This window comes from Apis laboriosa, unplaced genomic scaffold (assembly GCF_014066325.1).
Source record: "Apis laboriosa isolate Shangri-la unplaced genomic scaffold, ASM1406632v1 scaffold26_cov146, whole genome shotgun sequence".
Classification (NCBI taxonomy): domain Eukaryota; kingdom Metazoa; phylum Arthropoda; class Insecta; order Hymenoptera; family Apidae; genus Apis; species Apis laboriosa.
In genome coordinates this window covers 1,754,164-1,777,589 of record NW_025222592.1, presented here as the reverse complement: position 1 = coordinate 1,777,589, position 23,426 = coordinate 1,754,164, and the positions used below count along the sequence as shown (strand labels likewise).

At 25.3% G+C, this 23,426-nt stretch overlaps 5 protein-coding genes across 13 annotated transcripts in view; 3 read left to right on the top strand and 2 right to left on the bottom strand.

Annotated features, from left to right (window-relative positions):
- Positions 1-2,377: 2,377 nt before the first annotated feature.
- LOC122713887 (WD repeat-containing protein 91) lies at positions 2,378-5,792 on the top strand. 2 transcript variants are annotated; one of them, XM_043934701.1, is made up of 8 exons: positions 2,378-2,543; positions 2,778-3,042; positions 3,137-3,252; positions 3,448-3,635; positions 3,734-4,049; positions 4,133-4,254; positions 4,366-5,020; positions 5,110-5,792. In XM_043934701.1, the coding sequence occupies exons 1-8, from the start codon at positions 2,424-2,426 to the stop codon at positions 5,257-5,259; spliced, it is 1,932 nt and encodes a 643-aa protein (XP_043790636.1). In that variant the 5' UTR covers positions 2,378-2,423; the 3' UTR covers positions 5,260-5,792. The 2 variants fall into 2 exon arrangements, with proteins under 2 accessions (XP_043790636.1, XP_043790637.1); XM_043934702.1 differs by having other exon boundaries at positions 2,440-2,551.
- A 65-nt stretch (positions 5,793-5,857) lies between these two features.
- Positions 5,858-7,486, bottom strand: LOC122713891 (transcription initiation protein SPT3 homolog). Of its 2 annotated transcripts, none has more exons than XM_043934715.1 (5): positions 7,178-7,486; positions 6,854-7,084; positions 6,435-6,749; positions 6,116-6,303; positions 5,858-6,039 (listed from the first exon to the last, which is right to left on the bottom strand). In XM_043934715.1, exons 1-5 carry the CDS (start codon positions 7,251-7,253, stop codon positions 5,899-5,901), a joined length of 951 nt encoding a protein of 316 aa, XP_043790650.1. In that variant the 5' UTR covers positions 7,254-7,486; the 3' UTR covers positions 5,858-5,898. The 2 variants fall into 2 exon arrangements, with proteins under 2 accessions (XP_043790650.1, XP_043790651.1); XM_043934716.1 differs by having other exon boundaries at positions 5,858-6,036.
- Positions 7,487-8,276: 790 nt separating this feature from the next.
- Positions 8,277-9,155, top strand: LOC122713893 (huntingtin-interacting protein K). The gene is made up of 3 exons (XM_043934718.1): positions 8,277-8,453; positions 8,713-8,820; positions 8,913-9,155. Exons 1-3 carry the CDS (start codon positions 8,298-8,300, stop codon positions 9,006-9,008), a joined length of 360 nt encoding a protein of 119 aa, XP_043790653.1. The 5' UTR covers positions 8,277-8,297; the 3' UTR covers positions 9,009-9,155.
- A 1,034-nt stretch (positions 9,156-10,189) lies between these two features.
- LOC122713892 lies at positions 10,190-10,848 on the top strand. The gene is made up of 2 exons (XM_043934717.1): positions 10,190-10,446; positions 10,641-10,848. Exons 1-2 carry the CDS (start codon positions 10,315-10,317, stop codon positions 10,746-10,748), a joined length of 240 nt encoding a protein of 79 aa, XP_043790652.1. The 5' UTR covers positions 10,190-10,314; the 3' UTR covers positions 10,749-10,848.
- A 1,469-nt stretch (positions 10,849-12,317) lies between these two features.
- LOC122713890 (protein roadkill) overlaps positions 12,318-23,426 on the bottom strand; it is a 189,152-nt gene continuing 178,043 nt past the window's right edge. For 4 of the 7 annotated variants that reach the window (XM_043934712.1, XM_043934714.1, XM_043934713.1 and 1 more), the window contains 6 exons: positions 16,277-16,413; positions 15,559-15,710; positions 15,018-15,157; positions 14,760-14,937; positions 14,317-14,638; positions 12,318-14,137 (listed from right to left, as the gene is read on the bottom strand). In XM_043934712.1, the coding sequence (XP_043790647.1) occupies positions 13,993-14,137; positions 14,317-14,638; positions 14,760-14,937; positions 15,018-15,157; positions 15,559-15,710; positions 16,277-16,413 (1,074 nt within the window). In that variant the 3' untranslated portion in view covers positions 12,318-13,992. The remainder of the gene's footprint in view (positions 14,138-14,316; positions 14,639-14,759; positions 14,938-15,017; positions 15,158-15,558; positions 15,711-16,276; positions 16,414-23,426) is intronic. The other 3 variants (XM_043934709.1, XM_043934708.1, XM_043934711.1) reach the window with 3 other exon arrangements.

The window sequence follows — 23,426 nt, the reverse complement described above, 5'->3', positions numbered from 1 at the left end:
TCTTTCCTATGAAAAAAAATATAGCAGATCGCTTAGTGTCTATACAATATATCTGCAATTTTACTACACATTGCAAATTCACTTAAGAAAGAGAACGAAATAAAAAACAAACACTTTGATTACCGGTAACGAGTACTTGTTATTATTATAATAATGATCATAATGATATCATTGTGAATTTTATTTACGAATAAATGTTTAAGATATAGGATTTTTTATCTTCATTTCAATTATTTTCCTTATACATCATAAAAATAAAATGAATAAATTAATAAATAGTTCTATATAACCTATATCTTAATATTTAAATCTCTAATGCACATTTCTAAAATATTTATACAAGATATTAATATATTCATACGATATTCTTGCAAGATAATTTTTAGAGATTAAATCAAATATAAAAATTGATATATAAAAATATTTGAAACTTATTTATTAAATTATAAGCAATTGAAGTGGGTTAAAAAAAATTGAAGAAAATGAAATGACATGCAAAAGAAGATCGCTGAATTTTCAACTTCTAATTACTTATAAATAAATAAACTTTAATAGAAATTTTTATGTATCAACTTTTAAATTTGTTTTAACCTTCTAAATAAATTCTCTAAAAGTATTCTGCAAATATATTAATACTTATAATAATATGTAGTAATAATAAATTTGTACATATATTTATAATAACATATAAATCTTTTGCGACATATAAAAATAAATTTATATAATATATAAAATACGAAATATAAAATAATATTATGTTATATTTATTTATGACATATAAAAATGTAAATATATAATATATATATGTGACATATATATATATACAAAAATGGACATATATAAATATGTATACTTACGAGATATAATTAATTTTTAATTAATAGGAAAAAAAGACAATAAAATTAATTATATATGAAAACTTGAGCATATAAATTTTGCAGAACAAATATAGACAAGAAGAAAAAATAATGAAAAAAGGACAGAGATAGAATAAAAATTGAAAATCAACGCCATTTTAAAATTATCTTACATGAAACAAATATAGACAAAATAAATAAATAAATAGAAAAAGGATAGAGATAGTGTAAAAATTGACAACCCTATCTCTTGAATGTAAAAAATATTTTTTTAGAAGTATTCAAGAGGTATTTTTGAAGAAATATCTTTGGCACAGAGATGTCGCTTATAGTCAATTCTTAATTACATGTTTTTATTTTTTTTCTTTTTATTTTTATTTTGATTTATTCTATCTCATTTATTTTATTTCATCTAATTTAGAAATGGCGCTAATTTTCTAATTTTTATGAGGATATAATCATGAACGCTTAATTATTTTGCTCTTCCATTTCGTAGGCATTTTAACTGCCACAGAATCTGTTCACAGTCTTTCATATATATCGAAATATATTCATATATATTTAATTTTTATATTTTCATCCTATATTTATTTTTCTACTATTCTACTGTCCTTGTTTATTTTGTATTTTCTCTTACTATATATATGACCATAGATGAGATATGAATATAATTTCTATTAATTATTTCTCTTTCTAAGAAACTATAATATGTCTTAATTTTTAATATAAAAATATAGATATTATATTCTCATTTTATAATGTATTTTTAAGACGATTATTTAGCATAATTCGCCATATATGGTATAAAATACTATTCAATATAGCAATAAGATTTAAATTTAACAAAAATTTAATATAGTAATAAAAAGAAAATAGAAAGAAATTTTGTACTCTATTAAAAACAATATTCATCAAAAATTCGTTGAATCTATTCTCTTGTTTTTTTTATAATTTTTTTGTCATAATACATTTATTTATTATATATTATATTTATATATAATATATATATTATTATATATATATTATATAAAAATTATAAAATATTTAAATTTTTTTAGACATTTCATCTAATATAATTGTACTTTTCTCCTCTTGATTTAAGTATATAAGCAAATAAAAGTTATTTCTAATATTTTCAAATATAGATTGTATAGGGAATTTATTTTTATTATTTTAGTAATCTTATATTAAATTATAATTATAGAAATAATTATATAATAATATATTATTAATAATAATAATATTAGGATTATAAAATTAAAGATATTTTATCATATATGATTTTATATAATTCATTTTTAATTATTCAATTGCAATTTCATTTTATGCTGTACCGTTAACATTAAGAATACTAATATTTAATAAAAAGATTCAAGAGCCCGCCTTTATATAAGATAAAAAATAAGAATAAATAATATTATTTAATAGATAATTAATATTGGTAACATTGTTTGTCACACGCTAAAAAAAATTCCCTATTCAAACATTAAAATGGCTAAAGGATGACAACATACAACTGTCACTTGAAGAAAAAAAAGTTAATATTTCGAAGAGAAATAAGAGAAAATGTCTCATATTCAATATGTGGACGAATTGGTCAAAGAATATTTGCTATTTAGGGGTTTCAGTCAAACTTTGAAGGCTTTTGATAACGATTTGAAAGCTGAGAAAGAGAAAGGTTTCAGGGTGAGCGCGTAAGCACTTAAAGTGATTAAAAAAAAAAAGATAAAACTATATGAAAATAATATGTATAAATTTTATTTAATTAAAAAAATAATAAAAATAAAGTAAAAAAATAAGACATTTTATAATCTATTTATAGTATTTATATTTTTTAATTTGAAATAAATTTACTACCATTTGTTCATTTCTGTATGATGATTTGATTTTAATTAAAATTTTTCATTATTTTTTTATCAGGTTGATAAAATTGTTGATCAATTGATGCAATACATATATAATTATGATTTAGCATCTTTAAGAGAGTTATGGGGACATTTAGATATGAGAATGTTCTCTCGTTTAGAAAGTCATTTCACACCAGCTGTGAGAAAATTAGAGAATGCTGTTTTAAAAATGTATCTAGTTAATGCAGCAGTAAACAATAAACAAGATAGGATTCAAGAATTTTTTATAAAAATGACACCAGAGTTGCAAGGGCATTCAGAATGGAAAGAATGGTTTGGTAGGATACTTTATTTTTCTTTTTTTTCCTCTATATTTTTATTCATATAAATTACAGAAAAAAATATTTTGTATTTTTTTTTTTATTTTTACAGCATTACCATTTGTTAAAAATCCCGAAGACAATCCAGCATATTCTGTTCATTTTAGTAGACAGTGGCAGGATACTATGTTAGTGTCCCTGCATAATTTTCTTGCTACTATTTTTCAAGTAGGTGAAAGGTATTTTGCATCGTGCCTCTCATTTATAAATTTTAATATTTTAAATTGTAGAAAAATATATATATATATATATATTTATTAATAAATATAATATTTATATAATATATATTATATAATTTTTTTATAAATATATATATATTTAATTAAGCAATGTACAGTCTAATTTTTTATTTGTTAACTATAGTGTATGCCACAACCAACATTGCTTGCAATAGATGAAGATACAAATAGATTAAAACGTCTTCAAGAAGAGAATGAAATATTGAAGCAACGTTTAAGTGAATCTGTTAAAATAGAAAATGTAATGGATGTGAATCCAGGACCAGCTCCTCAACAATTACCACTTATGGATGACTTTTATATTATAGCACAGTAAATATTTTCATTAACCATTTCATAAACAAAAATAATTTAAAAATAATTTATTCTATATTATTAATGTGTTATTATGTTTCTCTTTATTTAAATAGAGAATCTCCTTTATTAGAAAATCCTAAAACTTTAAGAAATCTCATAAGAAATATAGGTGGTGGTTCCAGTCCAATTTTAAATAGAAAGCCTGGAACAAGTACAAAAAAAGTTGTAGAATCTGAAATAATATCAACAAAAAGAACTAATACAAAAGGAAAAATAAATTCGATCAATAAATCTGAACCTGTTAATAAAAGAAGCATTAGCTGTGATTCAAGATTAACAAGTTCTAGAAAAAGAGATTCATCTATTGATACGGTAGCCGAACGGAAAGCTAAAGATAAAATCGATTCCACTTATATTCTTCTAAGTCAAGTAAAATATTATTTGTATATTGTATATTATGTGTATTTATAGAGAATATTTTACAAATTTTTATAAAAAAAAATTATTTTTAGGAAGAATATACAGAACACAAAACATCAATAATTCAATGTAAAAGTAATGCAAGTGGTTCTTACGTTGCTACAGGTGATGCTGATGGTATTATTAAAGTATGGACTCCGATACCATCACCAAAGTAATTATATTGAATACTTATTTAGATATTAAAATATTAGTTATAGAAGAATATCAATTTTTATAATTACAATTTTGCTAAATTTACTTTTTATTTTTTGTTATCCAATAGAACTGTGACTACATTTGTCTCTACTCCAGCAAACTCAAATAAAGCTATTACAGCATTAGACTGGATATCGAAAAATGAACGATATTTTTTACATGGAGATAATAATGGTCTAATTCAATTACATGATACTCGCGATTACAAAACTTTATGGGATATTCAACACGAGAACTCTCGAATCATTACTTTATTATGCAATCCAACGGAATCGACATTTGTATGTTCTGTATCTGATTCAAATGAAGGAAAATTATTATTATATGATATAAAAACAAGAAAATTAGAAAGAATTTTGCCAATGGAACAAAATGTAACTGCGCTATGCTCCGCATTTAATCATAATGGGCAACTTCTTATTACGGGATTATCTAATGGAAATATTTTAATACATGATTTAAGACGAAACGAAATTATTGATAACATAAGTTGTCATGCAAGTCCAATTATTGATATAGAATTAATTAATGATTACACGAACATTTGTACACAAAGTGAGGATGGAAAACTTTGTCAAAGAAGTTTAAATCATTCAGGAAAGATTTTATGGGAAACAAAAATTAAAGTAGAAAAAAATACAGTTCATGGAAAATTATTTACTTTCGATCAAAGTGGAAATTATATGTTACTTTGTACACAAACTGGAGGAAATATATATAAAGTATATAATTTTCACTATCTAGCTATATATTAAATAATTTTAATAATTTTATTATTCAATTTGATACTAAATATAATATAAATTTTCAGATGCCACCAGGTACACAAGCAAAAATTTTAGAATTAGGCGGACATAAAGGTACACTCTGTTGTGACTGGTCTACTGCCAATCAATCCGGAACTTGTATAACTGGTGGCGCAGAAGGAAAAGTACGTGTATCGACGTTACTTTCACCATGATACAGAAGCAAAATTAGTATCTGTGTGAATTCATGAAATATCATGTAAAATTTATAAGACTAGCTCAAATTTGTAGATACTAAATATTTAGTATAATGAATGTTAAAAAGAAACTTTTTAGTCATTATGTTGCATAATGAAATTTAAGGATATCATTTAAAAGACATTCAAAGTATTTTATGATACTTTGAAGGAAAAATCCAAATATTTTATGAAAAGTACAATGAATGCAAACGTATCATGCGTTAGCGTAAAGTTAAATGTATTATAATCTTTATCTATCTTTAAAATGAAATCAGGGACTATCAATTGTAAAATGTACAGAAACTATTATAATTGTAAAAAAAAAAAAAAAAAAAAAAAATATAAGACACATTAGGATACATAATCGAAAGATTTTGTAAAAAAAAAAAAGAATAAACTTCAAATAATTTAAGTAGTAATTATAATGTGTACATCTAATATTGGAAATCTAAAATATATCTGTAAGGGATACAGGAATTTGTCAATAAATATTGATCAATTTTAAAATATCTCTATATTCTAATTTAATTTAATATAAAATACTGATAATTTCTTTATACAAGACATATACTTTGCTTTTATAATTAAATTAATTCTTACTCTTATTTATTTATCTTAACATGATAGAAGTTTTAAATGTGATTTTTTCATAGACCAACGATTAAATGGACCAGTCATATCTAACTGAGGAGACCAATACCGTCTGAGAGCTTCAATTATTTCAGCAGGTGTTATTGGTTTTGTTACAGCTACCTGCTTAATTATTTAAAAAAATAAAAACATAATATGTTTCTTTATCTTTTTGTATTCAATATAATAAAATGTTACAAACCTTCCCATGATAATATGGTTTGTAAGTATAAGGATTAACATAACTAAGTCTTAGACGATCTATTGCATCTCCAAATATTTTATTTTGATCTTGTCTTACTAATAATGCAAAATCTATAATTTGTGCTACTGTTTCATATGCTAAATAACCCAAAATTGTATATGCTTGTTTTGATATTGTTACATCACCTAAAATTGATATAATTATATTATAAATGATACAATATTAGAATCTATTTGAATAGATTCTAATTTCTATCTATTTGAATAAATAGAAATAACTAGAAAATATATGATATTTCATAATATATAAAACTTACTTTCTGATGCTATCCAATCACTAAATTTGTGTCGATTTTTATTTGCAAATGATGCATTACGTGCTTTACTAAATTTTAAATATCTAGCTTCATCCATAGATCTTGTCATAATTTCAGCACGAACACATCTTTGTTGTTTAACTTCATCTATAGTAGATGCATCTTCAAGAAGTTCACCTGTGTTGTTAATTTCATTAAGAAAACTATAAAGTGGTCCTTTATTTTTGGATCCATTTAAATTTTCATTTTCCAGAATATCTTCAGGTAAATCACTATCTATAGTTTTGTGTATAGAAGCTTTAAATTGTTTTAAGTCTGGAAAATATGATTATGTAAAAATATTTGCAAAAAATAAGAGATACAAAAGAACATTATAAAAAATAAAATTTTTTAATATACAATATTGAGATCAAACTTGCCTAAATATTTTATAAGTCGCTGCAATTTTACTTTGTTTTTACGTAATAAAAAAATTAAATCTTCTGCGGAAACACAGATATTTTTTTTCGAATTTCCTCGTCTTTCAGAAACTTCGCAAGCTTTCTTTATTATTGTTCTCATTTGTTGCAAAACAACTTCTTCTACAATTTTCGCAGATTCAATTAATGGTTCACTACTGTCTCCAAATCCATGCATCATTTGACGAATTTCTATAAAATATTATTTTTATTTATAAAAAATTTAAAAATAAAAATATAAACAAATATAAAATATAAAAATATTATAATTAAATTGAAATATACCGGTCGTGTAATTTACAGGTTCGTTTCGAAAAAATGGTGAATCATTTGTTGGTTTACTAAATGATGGTTCGGTCATTATTATAAATTATTTAATAACTTTTTAATAAAATAAACTTTTTAATAAAAAAAAAACATTAGAATATTTCTTGTAAAGTAAATAACGATTATTTATGTTAATTCAATAATTATTAGGTTATATTTTACACATGTCATAGATAACTGATGATAATTCGTAACATCAATTTATTTTATTTTAATAAAATATTATTTTACTTAAAATTAATGATATAAAATAATAACTTTATTCGATTATTTATCTAAAAAAAATTTTATATTATTATTTTCATTGTTTATATAACTTATATGATTCTATTATATCTAGTTAATTTTTGATATCTTATGAAAAAAAGTTCAACTTTTATTATTCAATAATATAAAATTAAAATGTCTAAATATATATCGTTACATTTTTTATCTTACGCGCAATATAATTTTAACTGAACATTATGATTTGAAATATTAAAAGTTGAAATGAGTAAATATATATTTTTAAATTATTTATATTTGTTAATTAAAAAAAATATATATAACTGCATATTTAATAAGTTTTTTTATAATTTTTTATTATGATTTTTATTACATATAAATATATGTATAATATGTTTTAAATTTTATTTTTATTTTTTCTTTATTATCTCTTTTATTTTTAATTTTTTTTTAACTTTTTCTATTTATTTAAGATATTTGGACTAAGCATATTAGATTTTTTAAACAATTATTTTTTTTTTATAAAATTAAAATTTTATTGTAGATGAATAATTTACGATACTTTTTATATTTAAGATTTTATATTTAATAAATATATTTTAATAATTTTTATTTAAAAAATTTTTTTTTTTCATAATGATATTATAATGATTTAAATTATAATTTATGTTGCACAAAATTAAAAGCAGTTAAGATTTATAAAAAATAATATTTCTTAATCAACTTCTTATAATTTATAACAATTAATGATACTAAATTACTGAAAATAGACATTATTAGAGTTCAATGTGAAGTTATCATATATAGTTCATAATTATCACACAATGTGAAGTATATTTTAAAAAAAGGAAAAATGGCGGATAACGATGTAAATGGTGATTCTGATGAAGTACAGCAAGAAAAATCACAGAAAAAAACAGCAAAATATGATAGTGGTGCGGCAGATTTAGAAAAAGTTACAGATTATGCAGAGGAAAAAGAAATATCCTCATCTGATGGATTTTCTTGCGTAAGTATTCATATTATCTTCTATCTATTCCACGTGTGTTTATGATTGTCAATAATGTTTACTAAGTTTTTTTGGCAATGATGAAAACTCTTACTCTTCAAATTCAAAATTAATTTTTCTGTTATTTTTCTTAATATTTATAATTTATATTTTTAAATTTTTCATTTAAGAATATGTAATCTTGAAACCTAACCTACAAAAAATTATATATACAAATATATATGTATAAAATTATTAATCATAATCATTTTTATCAAAGGCATTAAGTATAATCGGAGATCGACGCAATAAAGAAGCTGCGGAGAAAAAGGCAAGAGAAAAGGAATTGTTAAAAGTTCCCATTAAAAAAGAAGATGTTGATCTTATTGTAAGATTCATTATAATTATTATTATTTTTTAATTAGCTCATTTATATGTTAAAAATTTTGTTCAATTACTAAAATACTCATATTATTTTAGATGAGAGAAATGGAAATAAATCGAAATGTAGCAGAACAAACACTCAGAGAACATAGGGGAAATGTTGTAGAAGCATTAATTACTTTAACAAATTGATTGTACAGCATTAACTTCAAACAAATATTTACATAAGTCTTCATTTTATTATAAATTATATGGTCTTAGGAATTGTTATAACGTTGGATTATTAATAATTTATTCATATATATTACAAAATATACTCTATGCCATTTTGTATATATATATATATATATATATATATTCACTTTTTCTATTCATTTACCTATTTATATCATTTCTTAAAGATATATGAAAATATGTTAAGGAGTATATCAATTCTCAGGAAAATGACTAAAATATTAATTATATGTAATGTTATCAAAGTGATATCATCTGATAAGATTATAGCTTTTATATGTGCAAGATATATTTAATGTTTAAGCTTAAAACAATATGTTTACTTATTTGTGAAAAGTTAAAAATTTTAGAATATTTGTTTTTTATAAATATTAAGATCTAAAAGTTAAAAAAATCATTATGCAATAAAATTTTTTAATTGAAAATCAGTAATGTGAAATAAATTATAGATTCATCCTTTATTTGTTAATTTATTAATATTTAGGTAATATAATATTGGTATAATATCTTAGCTATAAATTTTCAATTATACATATTTTTTTATAATTAATGTTCATAGTGAATTTAAGTATTGAGGTATGTAATATATTGGATTCTATTTTATTAAAGATTTTTTTCTTTTTCATCTTTTCTTATATCTATAGTAAAAAAGTATTTTTATATAGAATTAAACACTACTATTTTTTGATGACAGTTTGCAATGTAAAAATGAAAGCTATTTAAATAATTGAAACAAAAATATACATAAGTATATTATCAATATATATAACAATAATAATAAATAAATATATATAACAATATAACAATAATAAATTTATTATATTTTTAAATTGTTTTTGGGACATTTCAATGTTCCATGCTAGTATATATGTTTGATTATAAATTTTTATTGTAAGTAATTATAATTTCTTTCATTTATATATCTTATGGAACCATGGAATTTTTTTAAATGTTAATTAATTTTTTTTTACAGAAATAAAAATTGTACATTTATAGTATATTTATAATCATAACAAATGATTGTAATCATTTTTCTATTATTAGTATTTTTATATTTTTTATGTATTTTTGTAATTTTATTATATTATAACAGGTACGAATTTTTAATAACTTAATGTAATCCAATTTTATTTTGAAATTTAAAATTAAAATATAGTTTTAGAGATATATTTTAAAATTATATACTATAGTTTTAAAATTAACAAAATTAGATATTATTAATGTTGGTTTTATATATTTAATAAAAATTTACAGAATATATAGCATGAGATATTCAGATTGCAATACAGATTCCAGGCCACTGCATTGTTCAATGGTTAGACCATCAATGGATAGACCACCATCTTATAATGAAGCTTGTAGTGCACCTCCTCTTTATGAAACTCCTTTCAATAAAGTATGTCTATTTTCAATTTGATAATTGAAAGAATATAGGAACAGAAATAAAACAAATGAAGAAATAGAAAAAATTTTCATATATTCCAATCTATGTTAAATATTATTATAATCCTTTCTAATATTTTTTATTATCAAATAGCAGATAAAAATCTTAATTTTATTATGTAATATCATTTTATTTATGTTCTCCAGATTTCTATGCTTGAAGCATCACCAGTTTATCCAGAAACTTCGAAGGTATCTCAACAAATATCAAATATTACGAACGATCAAACAAATCTGATTACGATTCATATTTAATATTTATAAATGTATTGTTTCTCATATCTATTTTGATTTAAATTAATGAAAAAAATAAACTTGATAATTAAAAAATTGATAAAAAAAATGAAGTAAATAACTAAATAAGCTTCTTATCTAATGTAAATAATATTGAATTATTTTCATTTATATTATTATTTTTAAAAATATTATCTTTTGATAATATTTTTGATTTGTTAAAATTTGCTGAAAATAAACATTTAAATATATTATAAAATTAATGAAATGTGTTGGGGATAATGAAAATCACGTAAAATTCTCATGATTATATAATGAAAATGTCATTTATTTGATGTGGTGCAATGACTTAAAGTAAATGGAAAAATGAACGTTTATATGAGCTGGGTTTAATGAACAGCAGTCATGTACTTCAAAAAGCTACCACTGCTGAACTATTCGTTACAAAAAGCTTCTTTTTTTTCGAGTTTAAATGCAATAATATACAATGGAAGTGTATCAGACAGCAGCGCAGTAGTAGCTAGTGCGACACGACCATGCTGATTTTCATGATGAGGTAACATTTGTCTTACTTGTACTTAGTTTATCAAATTATCCAGTCATACGCTCATGCAGATTGGTTCAAAAAGAATTGCATCTAATATTTCTCGAACTGTTGTACGGTAAATATTTAGTTTTTCGTTTTTAGGAAAAAGACATTCAATATTACGAGTTTCATGAGATACTTTTTTCGCCGCACAGTCCCAAAGATAGAACATGGATAATAGAATGGACGTAGACAATTTTTTCTTTCTTTTCTTTTTTTGACATTTTTAAAATCTGAGCGAGCACACATGGCCAAAATCTGTTCCTTAAACTGCTTACAACATATTTTATATTTTCTTTATATTTTATCCTCTTTTTTCATTTCTCTATTTTGTTGTCATTTTATTTTGTAAGCCTTAACAACCTACTACGACTGAAATAAACATCGTGTAAAAAACGGTGGAAAATCTTCCCTAACTATGTTTCCATAGGAGTTTTTTTTTTACTTTTAATCTCGACAGAAATACATTACAACGCCATGATAGACGATACGTGTAAATGCATGTACATATCGAGATCAAAAACGAGATACACATATATATAATCTAATCGTATTAATTTGTCATAATTACATTACATTTACTTAAAGCATTGCTAGTGTGTTTCAAGGAACATGAGTTTAGCACAGTCTGTAAAATAGAATAAATTATAGTTGATTATTGTACCCTTCATTAAAAGTATAGTTCCGTTTCGGTTCAGTTCTTATAAAATACAGTAGATATGTACAGTAAAAACCTTAAAATCGAAAGGGACGCTAGATTTGGGACTGTCCGGATATAGCGACCGTTTCCTTAAAAGATAAATTCACTGGCTGCCAGGATCGTCAGAAAGTTCTAGAAAGGTTGTGATACAATTGCGGTTAATTACAGTGGTCTTATCACAGAACATGTATGGCATTAAATCTTCGATATCATTACTCCTTTGTAATGGTAAGTATTTATATCTTGTATTTAAAACATTCGGTAAAGCTAGGTCGGAGGATCAGGAAGCCAGTACGGTACTAAATGATGATTATTGTTTTGTGTATTCTGTCGGTTGCCCATAATTCAGATCATTGACCACACAATTTCGCGATTTTGATAATTAATTACACAAAAACGATTAATATTCTCATATTATAATTGACTAACCTTTTATATTATACAGTGTTTTTAATTTCCTTTTTATGTTTGATGTTCATTTCTTCTTTTTCTAACAATATCTGTTTGATTTCATTCTTTTCATTTAATGAAACTCTTGCAATATTTTTAATTAATACATATATCCTGCGAATATGATAGACATTTCAATAATAATTAACATAAAATCTGATAAATTATGGACAACCCTAAATTTAATACAATATAATATAATAATAATAATAATAATAATAATAATAATAATATAGTAATAATAATAATAGTAATAGTAATAATAATAGTAATAATAATAATAATAGTAATAATAATAGTAATAATAATAAAAATAATAATAACAATAATAATAATAATTCGAATCTATCACTTCGTCTACTATGCAATACTCGAGAAAACAAAACAAACTGTGCCTAGCGACAAGGGAATGGGAATGGGAATGGGAATAGGGATTAAGGGGAAATAGAGAAAAAGGCCGCAGGAGGATAGGATGTAGATATTTGCAGACAAAAAATATACAAAAATACGGGGCACAGATTGCGTAGCATTAATAGTAATCGTAGTAGTCGTACATGTTGAGAGAAAGAGATCATAAAAAACACTAACTAGAATCATTTTTTCTCCGTTCTTGGAAGAATTCGACGATTTCATTTTTCTTTCTTTTTTTTTTTTTTCATTTAAAACTAAAAATCACTATCAGTAATAAACATATCTAATTTTATTCTCGTCGCTCGTGTACACGATGAACAAGCGTGGGACACTTCTTATTTGATTCGTTATTTTCGACAAAGGAACAAAATCTTTTTCTTTTAATTGTCTGGTTGACGTCTATCACAACTTTCTTCGTACATCACATGTATATCTCTCTTTCTTCGCGTGTGAGTTTGTTATATGTGTAGCAATGTATCAGCGAGTTTCAATCTCGCCTTGGTCCTCTGGCTGTTTCTGATGTCTTTTTCATAATGCATAGATGGTTTGCGCGTTTTCATCACTTATTCTCATTATAAACGAAAACAAATCCATTACAAGACCCTAATTATGCGCATTGACAAATCGCTGACATGATATTTGCGTATCGATGGATAAACACATGTCCCTCTCACACAGGAGAATGTAACGTACAATGCAAACTACCAATAATTTCGTTCAATCTGATTGAAACCAACGCGTTTAATAATTTACTCTTTCTCAGAAAAAGATTATCTTTCATCATACCCTTTTCTCGATTTCTTTTCTGTGATAGGCTTTTTCTAATATCGACGATTTCACCAAATTACAATAAAGTCTATAGCCATAAGTTAATTGCGTTTCCCGCCTTGCCGTTTGAATCGGCTGCACAATGTATCTTGTTTAAACGATACAAATTTAGGTCGAAAACCATGAAGAACAGTTCTCGTCGCAGTTCCTTTTTAAGTGGACCAGAGAATGGCGCACTAGGAAACATTTATTTAGCACTACTTGTATCACTGTACACAAAAAAGTCATGAGGGATGCAAAATAGGCGGGGGCGATGTGGAGGTTGTGCCCGGAGTCAGCGGTGATTGTTTTCAGCTTTGTTTCACCCGCTTCCTGGGCGGTCCGATCGGTGGAATTTGTTGAGTGGCTAATGCCCGAAACGCTTCCGCTATGAGGTGCGGATGAGAGTTCACCATTGATTTAAAACCTGCTGTGTCCATTACGTCTGTCGCATGTCTGAAACAAATATCATGAATAAAATGATAGAAAAATTTATTCTCTTTTATCAATTGACATTATATAATAGAATATTTTATGATAAATCTGTTTTGTTTTACTAGATAGATTTTTTCTGATCTAGATAGATTTGTTCTGAATTTCATTTTAAACATTTATACGTGTTTATGAATATTTACGTGTTAATAAAATCTATGGCTTGTGCCTTAAGTTGATCAGCACTATGAAGATCAGCAAGAATTAGAATGTCAGCTGCGTTCTCGATTGCTAAACTTGTGCATAACGCTTCCTCGCACATAACTTTCAACCTTTCTAATGCGTATTTGTCCGCTGCAGCTAGTAAATCGTCCGCCATCTTTTCCAAATTTGCTGCCTTTCCCGTATATATAAATCGTAACATCTCTCGTAACACTTCGTGGTCTACGTCGGTGATATCCACGCGATTTTGTTTCCTTTCCTCCATCTCGTGCTCGAACATCGCCGAAAAAACAGGACTTCGTGCTAAAGAATAAAATTATAAATTAAAATCATCCATTTTTTGAATAAGATATCGAAGATATTGATTATAATATAAAATATAAAAATATAAAAAGTATTAATTTTAAAAAATAATTTATTATACCCGCGAGAATAGCTTTGTGCGCTTGAAATTCTCTCCCACATACTGTCAACGTGACATCGCTGAATTTTTGGTTTTCAAATAAAAGTCCTAAATCATCCGGTAATCGACATTCTGGAACTTTGAATTGTATAGTATTACTTTGTCCGGAAATATTCACGCTATCTGCCACTACGCTGACCTGTAATATTTTATAGAATTACAGATTTTCATTCGCAATAAACGTTAGAAAATCATACAAATATTGAGTATGTAACATACAAAGGTATATACCTCACAGAATATCGTGAGTTTATCGTCGGGCAAGAGTCCATTGGCTTCATCCAACAAGAAATCTCTCCTAATGAACTTCTTAAAACCCCAATCTTTACCTTGGACGAACCTATAAGCACGTTGGCTCTCTGAAAATATAAAATTACCATTGTTTACCATTTTTGAACGAAATATCTTTTTTTAAAATAAATTAAGATTTTTATTATGAATTTTGAATTTTGTTCCCAAGATCTTTGAACTTGTTATAAAATTCCATTATAAAATTATGATTTAATTATTATTTTAAAATCGGCATATTTAATGAGCATTTATTTGCTACACGATTTGCATACACATCATGCATACATATATTTTTGCATGATTAGCGAAAAATATAGATGCAGATATATAAATATGATAATTAAAAAATTATCTTTCAATATGTTTATTGTATAATATAATTATGATATTATAATATGTATAATTATGATATTAATTGTAATTTTTAAAATACCCTGCATTGCATCCGTTTCATGTGTTTAGCACTTACCCATTGCTTTGGTTTCTTCTCTTTTGGCATTAAGAATAGAAAATTTGAACTTTGCTCTGACTTCGGATTTGTTGCACGAAACGAGAAGGAGATATAGCGACAGATAGTCTTTGCTCTCCTCATCCAGACCCTTAGGATTCACTCTTAGGCACCTAAAATCAATTATCATCAATATAAACTTATCTGATATGATTTCGAATTTTTCAAGAAACTTGATGTTACTATTTATTTAATTTATTATTAATAATTTTTTATAAGAAATATCAACAATTATATATTTATATTATGTGATATGAATGATGTGATATTTTGATATTTCAATAAAAAAAAAGATGAAAAATTCGTACCAAAATTTTAAAAAGTATAGATATATAAAAAACAATTTTATTTTATAATTGAAATAAAAAAATTAAGTAATTAAATATAAAATAAAAAATTATAGATAAATCAATTTTTATTTGTTTATTGAAAAAAAACGAGATCAGTAATAAGGTAGCCAACATTTCAGATATAATATATTTTATATTGAAAGATTACCTATATAACAAAAAAATCATTAAAAAAAAATGAATTTATGAGATCAAGAAAACAATTTGGTATGCAATGCAAAGAATCTTAAATAATTTTGCCAAGTAATTTTCTACTGTGAAATTCAGAAGTGAAATTTTCAGACTCGTGTTCTACGCGTGACAAACGAGCTTATACTTCCGGATCTTACCATTTTAATTTATCGTTGGCCCCTGCTGAGAAGGTGGACGACTTTAGTACTTCTCCCATTTCCTCCCGGCAAAAGCTGAAGTTATTTATCGTCCACATGTAGCTGAACTTAACCACCTTCACCTGTGCACATAAGACCTTCAAATGCGACACCACGTCAGAATGTATCCCGTGGAAACTACCTTAATTTATCTACGCTAAGGACTACGCAAATATGCGTCAAGTAATTTTTTTCCTTCTTTTTTTGTTGAAGGAATAAGATTTAAATAATATCTTGATATTATTAGGATAGGAAATTAATTGTCTTTTAATAGAAGAAGTTCTTTTTAATAATAAAGTAATAATTTTTATTCTTTAATAAAAAATAAATATGGTTTAAGAATTTATAAATATAGAAACAGAAAAATTTATAAATATAAAATAGAAGAAATTTATTGATCAAATATTCAATTAGAGTAAATTAATACAAGGATATTGATAATTGTATGGTATCTGTGTTTATTAGAGAGAGCAAGATAATTTTGTATTCGTAGGAAATTACGCATTCAACTTTTAGATAACTTCGTCCATCGGAGATTAACAAAGCAAAGTTTTAGTTTCTTTGTGATATAGATTTTTTTTAAACCACGTTCTTTTTTTTTCTACTCATAACAAAAGATTTTTCTATCTTTAGAATAATATAAACTTTAAACTTATATAGATCTTAGAATAACCATAAGCCGTAAATACGAATTTTCATAATTATGGAATATAATGCTTCCATAATGCCCAATAATTGATAAAATATACAAAATCCTACATAACGAATAAAAACATTTTTAATATTATTTCTTTCTTATCAAACAATATAAAACTTAATGAATATATTCAAATTTTTTTTTCCAGTTCTCAGATAATCTTCTACATTCAATTCGTTTAATAAAAACGATGTATTTTTCGTAAAATGAAATATGATTACCAAGTAGGACAAATTAAATTGAAAAATATAACATAATTATTTCATATAATATAATTAAAAGTTGATCATAACTATATTGCAATATGCAAGAAAAAAAAAGAAAAAAAAAAATATGAGACAAGAAACGAAAATATGATTACTGTATTTCGAGTTGCATGGTGAGTCCTCTTATCGCTCGCAATTAGAGAAGACCTTCCGTTACGTTGTCTGGCTTTCAGGTTATGACAAAACTCGTGAAACACCGATTGTACACAATGTATGCTTCTTTATATATATCCTCTTTGTGCACGTGTGTGTCGAATGGTTTCCTCGTCCTCGGATATATTCGCTAGTTTTGTCGTGTAGCCCCAAATAAAAAAAAAAAAAAAAAGGAAAAAAAAGAAAAAAGAGAAAAGAACCAGAGAGGAAAAAAGCTAACAGAGATTCTTTTTGAGAGGAATGTCGAAGGTTCCTACGACTAAATTGATCGTGGCCTTGAAGTAGTAAGCAGACGAGTCGCGAGAAGTACTACAAGTACGGAAGCACGTGTTGGAAAGAAAAAGAGAGGGAGCCAGGGTCGAATTGAACTTATATCTCTTACGTAATTACCTTGAAAAAAAATACGTAAAAAAATTTAACCTTTGTCGCGTTCGCTTTGATGCACATTAGTCTGATGCAACTTGTCAAATTATATATGCTGATTTATGGATGAAAGTGAAAATATACGTAGAGAATACGTATAATATATGTAAAGGAAGAGATAAAGTTTGAGAAAAAAAATCGATGTATCAGAAAATGTTCACGTTTTTGTAAAACGAACTTCTTTTTATCCGAAATATATTTTTCTTGATAATTATAAAAGATAAACGTCGAAAAAGAGAGAATAAGAATAAGAATTAGAATAAGAATTGTGAGAGAATTTTTAATACATTGTTCAATTTGTTATTTATTTTATGAAAGATTGCATTTCAGAAGGGTTTCGATTCATCTTTAAGAATTCAAGTAGGCGTTATTATGATGAACATGATGTAATATAACAGGAAGCTGTTTCTATGAAATTTCTTGCTGAAAAGCTCAAAGTATAAGAATCGCGTACTCTAATTATAACAAAGTCGAATCTTTTTAACCTCACTTATATTATATATATAAATCAATTAAAGATTGTTAATTGGTAATAAAAAAAATTTTCACGTAGCAAAGAAAAAAAAAATTATAGTAATTTTTTAAAAATAAAAAATAAAAAATTTAATTTTTTATAGATTACGGAATAATCTTTTAATGAAAATAAAGATTCAAATAATAATAATAAATAATGCAGACGTGTATCAATCCCATATACAACGGGAAAAAGGTGTCAAGCGGTATATACGATCATCGATCGGATACCTCTTTTCCGTTCTGAAACGTGACGAGGTGTGCATCTACTTCCGCTCAATATCGATCCTTGCTCGAGTCAGTAACGATTTGCAAACAAGTTTTTATTTACGAAGTATTTGAATTATATAAATTTGTTGAAATTACACAGAATACGGAATTAAATTTTATTATTATTTAAATCGTGAATAATTAATCAAATGATTTATTAATACATGACAAATGAAATCAAGAAACGGATCAAAGTTCAAATGTAATATGCATAAAATATATAATATGTCATGAAGTGATTCAAAATTTAATAATTAATTTCCTTAAATAAAACATCGTATCAAATTATATGTAATAAATTCAACTGAAACAAAAATTCGATTATTTCTTCAAAAAAGTTTAAATCTATTAATAATTCACAAAGAAAAGCTTCACAAAGAATTCATTATATCCAAGGACTGCGTTTACAATTGTTTCAAAAGAAAAGATAAAAAATTTCAAAATTTATATCTTACATTATAATCGGCCTCGAAATTAGTTGAAAAGCACGATTAAAGGCGTGGACGAAACGAAAGAGATAAAGCGAAGAAGGCAAGAGGAAGAGGAAGAAGAAGACACCGAGGTCGAGCCCCCATGAGTCAACGATCCCTGACGTCACGCGTGTGCACGACCTTGGCGAACGAAACCGAGCCCGGAGCCAAATCTATTTCTCTAGTCCGCCTCGATGCAGCCCTTATCACGATAGTATATATGTTATGGCCGCCGAGGCATGGCCTTTTGCCGTTATAGGCCCTTGAAACGTGGTTAGACTCGGAGTTTTATGAGAGTTTTATTACGAAAACGATGTTACGCAAAGAGATCCACGTCATAGGTCATTGACGAGTTGGTATATGCAATTCGAAATCTCTAACAATATAAGAAGTTTTCTAAGATAAAATATGTAATTGTTATCTCATATATCTAATCGAAAGATTAAATTTAAATGATTTTTTGTTATTTTTTTCTTTGTGTGTATATATATAGAAAATAAGAAAAAATTTAGATAGAGATAGAATAATTGTTATCTATTAGGACATTTTTTTCGGAGATTAAATAATTTTTTTAATGATATCTTCAAAAGATAAATAGTTGAAAAATATCCATATAATGTAGAATGTAATAATATAGAGCATAATATGTAATAAAAGTTAGAAAAATATAAAAAAAAACTGCTTTTTTTTATACTATAGTATCTTTTTATTAGAATGTTTCTTCTATGTTTTAAAACAAAATTCTCGAAAAATCATTCAAAGATTGATTCGAAAAAGTAAACATTTATATAGTATCAATTTAAGATTTTTTTCTTAAATAGATATAACAATAATATTATCTTGACTTGCAATTTAATTAAAATTATTGTAATATGATACAGGATCATCATTCAATTTTTCCTTCAAGTATCGCAATAATAATAACTATTGGTTACCATTTAGACAGAAACGAAGGAAACGAAGGAAACGAAGAAGCGAGCTCTTTAAGGGATAGATAATCAATTTGAATAGGCCGATTATGTCAATCTCCATGGCAGGATAATGCGGCATGAAATATCAATTCGTTTCGGAACTTAACGTTCGTTTCGTTAAACATCTCGGTTTTCGTGAGGAAAACACGGAACGATGGATTTGTGAAAGAGAAAACTATCGTTCGAAGACTTGAGGAATCAATGCACAAAGGGAAGCGTGAGAAACGTCAGCGCAACGACCCTGGGCGAAGTGAAAGTCTCTTCTCTCTCCTTCGTCTTTCTCTTCGATTACTTTTTTTTTCACTGGAAACAATGTGCGATTTCTTTTAACTCTAGAAACATGAAAATTAATATCTTTATATAAAAATTGATCTTTTTAATTGAAAAATTATTATATATATTATCCACTATGTTATATATATAATAAATGCATAAAAATGTTTTATATTATTCTGTTGTAAAAAAAGTTTAAATAACAATTTTTTTTTAAAACCAGAATGTTAAAGCTTATAATTATCAACAAATTTTATTCTGTTGTAATTTAATAATATTTTTTTCTAATTGAAAAAATTGATAAAAATATCTTTCTTTTGTTTTACAAAATATTCTAATTATAGTATGGAAACTATTACAATTTCATTAGATATTTAGTTCATTATCATTTATAAATTAGAAATTCCTTAGAAATATGCAAAAAAAAATTAGAGGAATTCATTGTCTAAAAGAAGAGTAAATTTAAAGAAAAAAGTTTATGTTGTAAACAGTTGAATATAGATATTATAAATTTTTTGAACAAATCTAATAATTTTAGAATTTTCATCGTAAAAGAAATTCGAATAATCACAAAAAATATCTATCCAGGGCAAAGTTGTAAAAGGTCGAGTTTCACGAGCATAAAAGGAAAGAGGCATTTTCCGAGCTCGAGTAAGACGTAACTGGTTACGAGATTATACGTACAACAAGCGTGCATTGAACCTGTGGGATAGCCAACGAAGGTCACGCCGAAGTAAGGATCATCGAACCTACTGCGCACCACGTGAGTTGTTTTCAGCTGTTTGCTCGCATAGACGAGTGAAGGAATTTGTCTACTTCTTAGGATTTCGATCGAAATATAAGTATTCTATTGTATATCGGTTGAAAATTTCATCTTCGAATAGATGGAATAAATTTCGAATTGAAAAAAATTATTTAAAAAATTGTGCAAAGTCATTAAATTAAAAAATGATGACATAAAATGGAAAATTTTTTTTCGTTCAGGATTTTGAGTTTTGATATGATGATGATTAAAAGATAATTATCTTGATCTTATACGAAAAATTATTTTAATAATTGATTTAAAAAAAAAAAATTATAACTAAAATAATGAGAAAATGAGAAAAACCAATATGAGATTTAAGATGAATCATGATTAATAAATTTATTTTAATTAAATGTAATAAAATATAAAATTAGTAGTTAATCGAGAAAAGAAAATAAGATAATATTTTGTATTAAAATATAAAATCAATGAATTAAATTTTATTAAATATTCAATGCATTCGGTTTATCATATGTTAGTAGTTCAAAGAAGAAACAACTTTGTAGTTTAAAATCATACTTGAACCTGATAATCCATGCAACCTTCAGGTATTGAAGACATATTTTCAAAAGATCACTGATAATCTCTTGTAATGCTGAATAAATCATTTATCTTCTATTTCATAATCACTTTTAACCTTTTATTTCAAGATATTAATTTATGAAATAATGAAATTATGATTATTTCTGATTTAGATATTTTATTAATTTTTTAAGTATTTTTTTTTTTTAAGTAAAAACAAAAAAATTGCTTTTTATTTTCTTTTTTCAAACACGATTTTTTGAAAAGTCACACTAATAACTATTAAAGTAATACTTCCTTCTATAAAAGATCCGTTAGAATTTCGATCTTTCGCTTCTATTTACGATCAGTCAAAGAATTTTGTAAGCAATTGTGCAAGAAATCAATAATTTAAAGAAGTGATATTTTGTATTGTAAAATTATTCACATATTCGAAGATAATAATCAATAATGTACAAAGATTAAGAATGCTTTACGTTTCATGCCATGTGGATAACCAGTGAAACATAGCATATATTATATTTTTAAGAGACGAAAATAAAATATAAATATAAATTTAAATATAAGAAAAGATTAAAGAATAATTAATAATTCATAATTATGATAATTATATAACAAAAAATAAATATATAGAATAAATAATTACATAAAAAATATATTATTAATTTATTATAATTATATTTATTATAATATTCCAATATATTCTAATATTATTTAAATTCATATACGTATCAATAATTCACTATTTCTATGTGTAATAAAATATATATAACCTATAATTCTATATATAGATAATAAAGGTTATCTTCTTTTCAATTAATCATTATATTATCTTTTATCGATTGTTATATTTCTTTCTATAAATTTTTCTAATATTAACACATTTTGAAACACATTTTTTAAACGCTTTTTATCTATAACACAGAAAAAAATGCACGAAATTCGATCGACGGTTGCGATATAGGGAAGCAAGGTATTCGCGTATCTTGAAACGACTACTCGAATCGGGCAACATTATTTTCCGAATCTAATTCCGTATCTTCCACGTAATAGTACGCATTGGCTGTGATCCAAGCCTACCTACATGTTTGATTGATCTCCTCGTCGCGAGTTCATGTGTATTCCTTTCGTTAACTGGGATCACGTGATCCGCACAGTGACCCTCTATTTGTTACGTCAGATTTGCACCAACCAACTGCTAGTGGCGCTGCTAACGATAAATAACGTGAAACATTATCAATCGTTGATTGATTATTCAGATATTGACAATTTAATCGATATCGATAATATTGTTAAGACATCAATAGCATGATATATCGATAATAACAGTAGATCGGTATTTGGTTAATATCGTTAAGATATCGATAAATTGGATAGTTACTTTAATAAATTTCGGTAAGTTCGATTTAATAACACCAATTCACGGTTATCGATGAATCAACATATCACCAGATATTAACAAAAAGACAAAAAAAAAGAAAAAAATAAAATAAAATAAAATAGAAATACACATTACTACCCATCGACCTCTGGAATACTGTTAATCGGACCCAGGTACTGTTAAACTAAGTAAGTGGGAGAAGAATATCGATATGATTCGTTCGTTTCCCCAGAACGAGGTAATGAGGAACCAGAAAAGGTATACCGGTCGATGGCCGCAGCGAGTCGTTCAACCCATCGTGATCGTCCATAATCTTTGAATCATACATTTCATGAACGAGATAGGTCAAAGATCAGTGATTGATTGA